Genomic DNA, 10,000 nt, shown 5'->3' on the forward strand with positions numbered 1-10,000 from the left:
AAGTGTAAAACTGATACGGCTATTTTGCAAATGTAAACTGCAAAACTAAAGCTCAAATGACAGTTGAAGTATCAGTTGATCGTATAGTTTGGCGCACTTGAGAATCACATACATTTAACCGCATAAATTAGATAGTGAACTCAAAGAGAGAAAAAAAAAATACTTGAAAGAAAAGCGATTTTTGTGTGCGTGGAAGAACAAGGTAAAGCAAGTAAAACAATCGATGAAATAACGTAAAAAAAAAAACATAGAAGAGCTCCTAAAAAAACGCAAACGCAAGTAAATCGAAGAAACAAAACAGAAAGAAACAAAGTCAAGAAAAAACACAAAAGAAAACAAAAAGTCAAACATAAAATCCCCCTCCCCCCTTTTAAAAAAATTCAAAGCTAAAAGAACAAAGCCATCGAGGTCCTCCTTCAGGCGACGAGATAGCGTGTCCTTCGGAGCTCCTCCTCCGCGGATTCTCCCGCCGACCTCCAAGGGCCTACTGGAGGGCCGTCGCCTCGGGCCCGGTGAGCTCGTCATGGGCGTGCCGACGGTGCTGCCCCGCGTAGTTCCACGGCTGGACTGAGCCCGAGCAGAAGACCAGGTAGAAGACCTCGCTCGCGGCGTAGATGGGCACGCACATCCAGAACACCTTCTGCCACTGGGACATCGTTTGCTGGGGAGGGGGTAGAGGTGTAAGTAGGATGGAAGGAATTTGGTTATTTCTGTCTATTTTGGTTTATGTTTTTCTTTCTCTCTGTCTCTCTCTCTCTCTCTCTCTCTCTCTCTCTCTCTCTCTCTCTCTCTCTCTCTCTCTCTCTCTCTCTCTCTCTTTTCCTTTTTTTCATTCTTTCTGACCCTCAGACTCGCTCGCTCTTCACTTTTTATTTTCTATCTATGTATCCATTTCTCTTTTTTCTCTGTTTCTCTCTCTCTTTTTTCTCTGTTTCTCTCTCTCTTTCTCTCTATTTCTTCTTCTCTATCCCACCCCCTCCCTCCCTCCCTCCCTCCCTCTCTCCCTCCCTTCCTACCTCTCTCTCTTTCCATCTATCTATCTCTCTCCCCTCCACACCACTCTCTCTCTCTCACTCTGCCAAGCCACCCAAGGCAAAAACCCAGCCAAGACAGGCCGCAACCCAAACAAAAGCCAAGCCCGCACACCCCGGAATCGCCAGCTGGAACCGAAAGAGAAAGCGAACCCGAAGCAATCAGAACCGCTCGCTCGTCGTCCCCGGTTCATTTCCCTGAGTGCTTTCTCAAGCAACCGGCGAAAGGCAACGACTCGCTAACGGGTATAATCGGCGCGGAAATAAATGCACATTTCTTTAATATGTGTTTTAAAGTTGCGCTTTTCCGCTGGTCGAGGTCTGTTTCTGCTTGGGTGGTGGGGGGTGGGGGGTAGGGGGTGCAACTCCCGTGTGGTGTGTTTCCAACTCTCATGGTGTGTCTAACTGTCTGTCTATCTGGCTGTTTTCATGTTGGCCATATATAAAAACCGGTTTTAAATGCCTTTCTCTATGTCTGCTTATCTATTTATTTCTCTCTCTCTCTCCTACCTCCTATCTCTCTCTCTCTCTCTCTCTCTCTCTCTCTCTCTCTCTCTCTCTCTCTCTCTCTCTCTCTCTCCTACCTCCTATCTTTCTCTCTCTCTCTCTCTCTTTATCACACACACACACATTTAGTTATACATCTCCATCTATCCATCAATCTAGCCAAATCAATCCATCTGTTCATTCATCATGAATTCATTAATCAATCCATCCATCTATCTGTCTATCCAATCAGTCTACCCATCTATCTTCCTATCGAGCCATCCGCCCTTGCATCAGTCCACCCACCGCCCCATCGCTCGCTCTATCAGTCCACCTGCGACCGAGCCCGTGGGCGTGTCCGGACCCACCTCGTTCTCGATGAAGGCCGCCACCGCCAAGGGGGAGATGAACGACGCGATGGAAGCGAAGGTGTTGCTGATTCCGAACAGCGTTCCTGGAAGATGAACAATCCCTTGTTATAACTTGCTTCAGAGCGCCCCGACCGACCTCCGACAGTGCTCAAGGAACCGGCTTCGAATTACATAAGTCTATCATATTTTTTGTAAAAGTTATGTCTATTAAAGATAGAGCTATTCAAATAATTCTGTTGATAAACTAATCAATAAAGTTATAAAAGCAGGCTAAAATATTGCATACGTTCAGCGGCGGTAAAAAAAATAATATATGGAATGTGATCCATAGTGGTATGTCATGAATTTTTTAAAGCCATTCTAAGTTCTTTGTGACAAAAGCAGAAAAAGGTAATAAAAGAGAATGAATAATGTCACGGCGCAAAAGGTGCAACTGACATGTCAGAATTACATGTCACTCTGGTGATCATATAATCGAAACACATCAATTATATCTATTGCACGTGGAGTTATTCATTCTCCTTTACACCTTTTTCTAACATGGGTCACATTATCTGCCTGTTTCTAGGAGACTTTGTAACATGCTTTACAGGAGTACTGTCCATGGCTTCATAGCGTTGTCATGAGTCAATGTAGCCACTTGAAGATGGAAAGAAATGCGTCGCTTAAATTTGTGATAAAAAGAATAGATAATGATGATGATCATGGTAAAGATAATAATAATGATAATGAGTAACAATGTCAACAGTAACAAGGATGATAGTGATGATAGTAATCATGATAAAAATAATTGTACCAAAAACTATGATATTGCTTTATTATATTATCATTATTATGCCATGGGGATGCAACACAACTTCCTATATACGATATAAAGCTACTTTCGTTTGATAAAGATCCAAGCTTGTGCGAACAGCGATGACGGAAAGTTATGCCTTGCCTCATAATGCCTAACTTTCTGTACGGATGAAATCAAGATGGAAAAGAAAAGCCAAATTTCGATACGTAAACCATCGAACCGCAAACTCCTTTTGTGATCATCCCCTTACTCAAAGGAACCCAAACATCGTGGCCACTGAATTTACCCGAAAAGTTAGGAGCGATGTCTGTGTGGTTAACGAGCTGACTTGTCGTTATTGCGCCGTTGAGGAACATGCTGAGGCAAAGAAGCGAGACGGCGAGTGCAGGGTCACAGCCGGAATAAGCCACGCCCACTAGGACCACTGTCGGACCCAACATGGCTGCCGAAAGAAGGGAATGGTCACAATACACAAATAGAATTGCATGTGGAGGGAAAGTAACTAAGCCGCAATTTTGACATTGAAGCGACTGGCGGACCCGACTTATCTGCAAAATAAGGGAATTATCACAATGCAATAATGATATAAAATACTGTGTCGGTGGGAAAGAAGTTCTGTGAAACATTGACACAAATAGCACGACAGCCTAACAACAAAGAAGATTCTTATTAGGGCGGGAACAGCAAGAAATATTACTAAAAATGCAAAAAGGCGCGATGTGAGAGATGGCGAACTTCTACAGTGGCATATATATGTACATATACGTGGTATATCCCTACTAACATTCTAATATTTCACCTTTAAGCAAGAAGGCAGTAACATTAAACATGTGTAAATTTGTATCATATTCCCTTGAAACGCATCGTAAAACAAGAACGTAAGTACACACCAATGGCACTGAAGATCCTTCGCGTGTTCACGATGGAGAGGAACCCACGACTCAGCAGCCAATCGCCGACTGTGCTCGAGATCACGCCGCCGACATAGCGGCAGAGGAATGGGAGGCCGGAGAGCAAGCCGTTCTGCGGGAGGGATTTTGCAAGTCAAGTTTAGCGCGATATTCAATCTTGTATGTTTTGGTAAAGGTTTCCGATAATTTCTTATTCTGTTTTTGTATGTATTTATTCCTCTCTTAGCCTGTTTACTTGTTTCTCACTGTCACTTTCTATTTTTTTCTCTGTCGAATTATATACCTATACATCTATATATTTACCAATCTATTAAGTACTATGATTATATACACACACACATGTGTGTGTGTGTGTGTGTGTGTGTGTGTGTGTGTGTGTGTGTGTGTGTGGCTGCATGCGACCACGGCAATGCAAAAAAGACGTCAAACAAGGACAATGGCCTTCCCACTGACCTTCTTGATGGAGAATCCCAGGACGTTCCTCATGTAGGTGGGGAGCTGAGTGATGTAGATAGAGAGGCCGAAGGTGTTGCCCATGTCGCACACAATGATGGCCCACATGGGCATGCTGGTGCTTATGTGGCGCCAGGGGATGGCAGTCCCCGTTTTCTTCGAGCTTCCTCCCGCCGCCACTGACATCTCGATGTGCTCCAGCTCCTCCCGACTGATCCTGCAACACAGGTCTCTCAATCAGTAAGCTTGGGACGTCAAGGGAAGCGCGGCCTACCATAGATTACCTGTGCCATAGAGAAAACTACTAAGCTTTATGAGTTTCATATTTACAGAAAGGTCTTAGTGACATGTGTGAGTGTGTGTGTGCGCGCGCGCGCGTGTGTGTGTGTGTGTGTGTGTGTGTGTGTGTCAGCTTGTTTGTGTCTGTGCTCGTGTTTGTGCCTGTTCTTGTGTTTGTGCCTGTGCTTGTGTTTATGCCTGTTCTTGTGTTTGTGTTTGTGCCTGTGCTTGTGTTTATGCCTGTTCTTGTGTTTGTGTGTGTCTTTCTTTCTTGGAGGGGAGGGGGCGAACACTATTGCATATTTCAAACCACAAGGCATATCATTACCATACTGACATACAACATTGCCCTCCCAGTCCTTGCATCATTCATCCACACGCCATTCTAGCAAGACTCATCCATGCCACGATGACAGGAAATCGTCGACGGGAAAAAAAACATATGACAGTCTCCCTGTCGTATGCCTGTTCTCCGGCGTACCTGGGGTGCTTGCTGGGGGAGTCGTGCATGAGGGTGAACCACAGCAGGCACCAGCTCAGGCACAGGCCCCCCGTGACGTAGAAGGCAGCGTCCCAGCCGTGCCAGTCGATGATGAGGCCACAAAAAGGCAAGGTGAAGGTTACACTCAGGGTCGTTGCTTGCAGGCAGGAGAATACAAAGGGTGAAAGGTCAGAGGTCAGGTCATTGAACGAACACGCTAAGAGTCACGGATTTTTTAGACATCGTTTTTGGGAAGTACAAATCAGATGTCAATAGGATTTGCAAACTTAAAGTCGTGGGGCTTGTTAACTACAGAGCACAAAGATAGAACAGCGATAAGCCATTTCAGATTGTAGAACAACCACGCACTCTTTTTTCTTTTTCTTTTTCTTCTCATTTTCTCTTTCTTTCTTTTTTCTTCTCATTTTCTCTTTCTTTTTCTCATTTTCTTTCTCTTTTTCTTTCTTCTTTATTGTAAAATTTTAGAAGGAACTACACGAATAACGATAGATATGTATATCAAAACAATAACGCTACAAATGGTTGAACTGGCGGAATGAAATACACAATTTAACAAATCGTTTCGACAATCTGCCCATTAATTGCCTGTTCCTCATAAAAGCTACCGAATGAGTTGAAACATTGTTTATCTTTTTCAATGGCTGTTTTTTGTTTGTATTTTTAGTCGAGGGTTTATAGATGCTGACATTCATAATAGCTCTACTGTCTCGCGTTACTTTGTTTTTATCTTTTTCTATTGTAACAACTTTGAATGAAGCCTAAATTATGATGGACCAAACTAACTTGCCGATTAAAAACTGACAAACAATGGCGTAAATATATATATATATATATATATATATATATATATATATATATATATATATATATATATATATATATATATATATATATATATATATATATATATATATATATATATATGGGAGAGAGAGAGAGAGAGATGTGTGTATATATATATATATATATATATATATATATATATATATATATGTATGTATGTATGTACATATATGTATGTATGTATAATATATAGATAGAGTGATATAATATAGATATATAGATAGATAGATATACATCTGCCATATAGTAAATCTGAAAAAGCAAGCAAATATGAATAACGTGCACCACAAAAGAGAAACTAGCAGTGGTTAGACTCACCGAAATACGCGAAAGCAATAAATCGCGGGCGTTCTAAGGGCGGGATCCATCGGGCCAGAAGGGCGTGCATGGAAGGCCAGGCCACTCCCTGCGAGGAGGAGAGACAAAGGAAAGCAATGTTCAGTAGATATGTGCGTGTGTGTGAGTGGATGATTCATGCTGAACAAGTTGGAAACAAAACAACGAAGGGGAACACAGGAAAACATACGAATATGCCTTCGGAATATTCGCGTGTTTTCTGTGTGTGTGTGAGTGAGTGTGTCTTTATAATTCACAACCCAAGGTTTTTATCCTGCCTCGCACTTTCCTTCCCCTTTCCACAATCTCTTCGTCTCCTTTCTTCTATCCTTCCTCCTCGCCTCTCAATCCTTTCCTCTTCTTTCCTCCTCCTCACCTCTTATCCCTCTTCTCTCCTTTCCTTCCCATCCTTCCCTCCCCCCCCCCCTCCTTACCGCTTTCCCCTCGCCTGTATCCTCATTTCCATTCCTTCTCTCTCCCTTTCCCCATCCTTCATTCCCATCCCTACCCTCTGTCCCACCCACCTACCTCTCCTACCTCCCCCCTACCCTACTCCATACCACTCCTAACCCCAACTCCCCTCCCTCCCACCCAACACCTTTCTGCTCCCTACACCAACACCCCCTCCCCACCCCCACCCTATCCACACCAGCACTCACCCCCGTCAGCCCCAGTAGCACCCTCAGGGCAATGGCAGCCCCGGCGTGGGCGCGGGCGGCCAAGGGTGTGAAGAGGGTGATAATGCCGCTGCCGAGGATGCAGCCGCCAAAAACGAGGCGCGTCCCGTAGAGTTCCGCCAGGCGGCCGCCCATCACCTGCAACGCAAGAGGACAAAAGAAGCACTATATGCGGCTGTATAGATAGCTAGCTAGACGCAGATATATATATATATATATATATATATATATATATATATATATATATATATATATATATATTTATATTTATATTTATATATGTATATATATATATGTATGTATGTATATAAGTATATACATATATGTAGATGCAGATACAGATTGACAGACATGTTGATATAGATATAGACACAGTTATAGATATCCAGAGTGTATACAACTATACACCATAGGATCATATATGTACACTTATATAGTGTGTGACTCCGTATACTATACATTATACTTAATATAAATGTAGATACAAAGACTATATATTTTATATAGTCATAGAACAAAAACACAAACTTTCTCACAAAAATCACCTGAATCTTAGCCATAACAGAAAATGGGGCTTGACTGAAGGAAGAGGAGGAGGAGGAAAAGGAGGTGGGGGAGGAAGGAGAAGAAGAAAAGGAGGAGGAGGAAGGAGAAGAAGAGAATGAGGAGGGGAAGCAGGAGGAAAGCGAAAAAGAAGAGAAGAAGAAGGAGGGGTAGCAAGAGAAGGCGAAGAAGAAGAGGAAGAGGAAAAGGAGAAGGGGGTGGAGGAGAAAATAGAGAGGAGAAGATGAGGAGGTGGAAAAGAAGAAGGAAGAGGAAAAAGAGTAGAAAAAAGAAAAAAAAGGAGGACACGTGAGAAAAGGGGGAAAGGGAAGATGACAAAAGGGACGTGGAGGAGCCATGAAGAAAGAGAAGAGGCGCTGCTTTGATTGATCGCCAGACGTCGGGGCGGGAGGGAGAAGAAACTGATAGGAAGGGAGAAGGAAAAAGACGAAGGGGAGGATCTGGGGGATGGATAGGTAGAAGAGAGAGAGAGAGAGAAAAGAAGAAGAAGAAGAGGGAGAGAACGAAAAAGCGAGAATAATAGAAATATAAAAAAAAGGAGATAAAGAGATTACAGAAGATGGTAATACAAAAATAAGCATCGCCAATTGATAAACATTCATCCCATACTAATTCATATTTTTAAAAAAATATATTACATCTTCCTAAAAGAACCTATATAATTTGTTTCCAATACAAACATACAACTTAAGAATACCAACATACGTTTTTGTTTTTGTTTTTGTTTTTTTGTTTTTTCTTTCTTTTCTTTTCTTTTCTTTCTAATACATATCACAACAACCAACTCAAAAATACCGTACCTGTGTGACCGTGTATCCGTAATAGTAGCTAGCCAGGACGAGGCCCTGAGTCACCTCGTCCCACGCTAACCCTTTCTCTTCCGGCGCATCCTGTTGGAGGAGGGAGGGAGATGTGCGGATGACACGATTGCTTCTAGATTTTTCTTTTCGTTTTTTTTTTTTTTTTTTTTTTTTTTACTGAGTGGTGGTAGAATTTTTTTTTGGGGGGTAGTGATGCATATCTTATGTTATGTAAACTTTATTATTTTTACTATTAACATCATTATTACTGTTAGTATCATTATTATTATCATTATCATTGCTATCATTATTACCATTAATATCAATATCAATATTCTCATTATTATCAATATCAAATAAATCCTTATTACTATCATCATGATCATCATCCTGAGTGATTGGTGAGTGATGAGTAATTTATGGGTAAATCACATAAAAGAGGATAAAAGAGGAGAGTGATGCTGAGTCTGAAAATGAGTAGATGGTTGATGTGGGATCAGTGATGAGTGAATACAATCAGTGATGAGTCATACAAACACATAAAGATGAAGATGGGTAAGTTCTTTTGTGTATACGCACGTGAATGACCGAACGAAAATGTGAAACAGGGTCTGTGAGTAAGGATGAGTAAGCGAATTCGTCAACGCGCAGGTGAAATACCAAACAAAGAATGCGTGAGTGAATCAAAAGACGAGTAAGTAATTGACCCAACGAGGATGAATGAATAAAGTCCGAATGAATGAATGAGTGATTAAATAAGGATGAGTTTTGTGAATAAGCAAATGAGTCATACCTGCATGATTATCTTAGTGAGTGCATCAGCCTGGTATTCCGTAGTACCGACCACTAAACTATTGCTGTTGTTTGAGCCTGTTTAGTTAAGGAAAATTAACATTTGATCAACAAATATGTACATATCAGAGGAACTCTTTTTATGGATATGTTTGAAGATTAAGATCTATTTTAATCGGAGAGTCATAAAGAAGTTTCTTAAATCTAGTAGTAAGTCATAGAAAGAAATTTACACAACAGTACACTACAGATGTTTCATAAGTCCTAACACCTATTTTTCAAGACATCTACCATATAAAAAACAATATCAGTTTTTTGTTTGTTTGTTTGTTTGTTTTTTGTATCTCAAAGATGTCCAGTCTTCAAATCAGCAGAGAACCACAAAACTCGCATATCTAAGGCGCCAAAATTACATTACATCAACATAAACAACTCACAATATTTTCTTTTCTATTATTCTATTTTTCCAAAAGACCTACCAACCTTAAACCTTCACAAAACAAACAAAAAAAAATTCCAGTTGAGAAAAATCATATAATCTGTATTTACCAAGCTTGGCACACAATGTCCTTCTACATATTCTTATTAGCAGGAAACCATAAACTTGATTTTCATTTCACGTTTCTCCTTTTTTTCCGAGATAACAACCTACTTTTACACTCAGCAATACAATGAACCTTCATATCAATAGAAAAACATAATACGTCTTCCCCTAATATAAAATAAATAAATAAATAAATAAATAAAGCACTTCAACATTTCGTTTCATTTTTTTTTCTTCTTCTTTTTCTTTTAAGACACCTACTAACCTTGTGGCTCTGCGGTACACTGAGCTTGGACTTCATCCACTGTCTTGTTCTGGTGCACCATCGCCACAATAGCCACAGACAGGTTCACGCGCACCATAAACTGGTTCATGAACCCGAAGAACGTAAGAACCCCCAGGGCTACCCTCGCCGGCACCCATCCTGCAATCAGGGAAAGGGTTATGATCAGTCAAAACGTCTCGAGGTCAATAATAAGTATTTATTTCGCGTCAAGAGGTCAGGATACTGTCATCACCACGAACCTCACAAAATATTCGATGAATATTGTCAGTTATTATTGATAAATATATCTTCGTCTTAATTCGTAACCAGTGCAATAACGTTGCATT

The 10,000-nt window shown here is 41.1% G+C and overlaps 1 protein-coding gene across 1 annotated transcript in view; it reads right to left on the minus strand.

Moving 5' to 3' along the window:
* Window positions 1-10,000, minus strand: part of LOC122258646 (sialin) — a 14,577-nt gene that overhangs the window by 202 nt on the left and 4,375 nt on the right. The window contains exons 3-13 of the mRNA XM_043024723.2: window positions 9,654-9,812; window positions 8,846-8,922; window positions 8,053-8,142; window positions 6,671-6,826; window positions 5,994-6,081; window positions 4,812-4,968; window positions 4,052-4,268; window positions 3,578-3,710; window positions 2,974-3,129; window positions 1,886-1,971; window positions 1-661 (exon numbers count right to left, since the gene is read on the minus strand). The exon at window positions 1-661 is cut by the window's left edge and continues 202 nt beyond it. Of these exons, the coding sequence (XP_042880657.2) occupies window positions 485-661; window positions 1,886-1,971; window positions 2,974-3,129; window positions 3,578-3,710; window positions 4,052-4,268; window positions 4,812-4,968; window positions 5,994-6,081; window positions 6,671-6,826; window positions 8,053-8,142; window positions 8,846-8,922; window positions 9,654-9,812 (1,496 nt within the window). The 3' untranslated portion in view covers window positions 1-484. The remainder of the gene's footprint in view (window positions 662-1,885; window positions 1,972-2,973; window positions 3,130-3,577; window positions 3,711-4,051; window positions 4,269-4,811; window positions 4,969-5,993; window positions 6,082-6,670; window positions 6,827-8,052; window positions 8,143-8,845; window positions 8,923-9,653; window positions 9,813-10,000) is intronic.

Source organism: Penaeus japonicus, unplaced genomic scaffold (assembly GCF_977035675.1).
Source record: "Penaeus japonicus unplaced genomic scaffold, GWHDUDI00000001_assembly GWHDUDI00000035, whole genome shotgun sequence".
Classification (NCBI taxonomy): domain Eukaryota; kingdom Metazoa; phylum Arthropoda; class Malacostraca; order Decapoda; family Penaeidae; genus Penaeus; species Penaeus japonicus.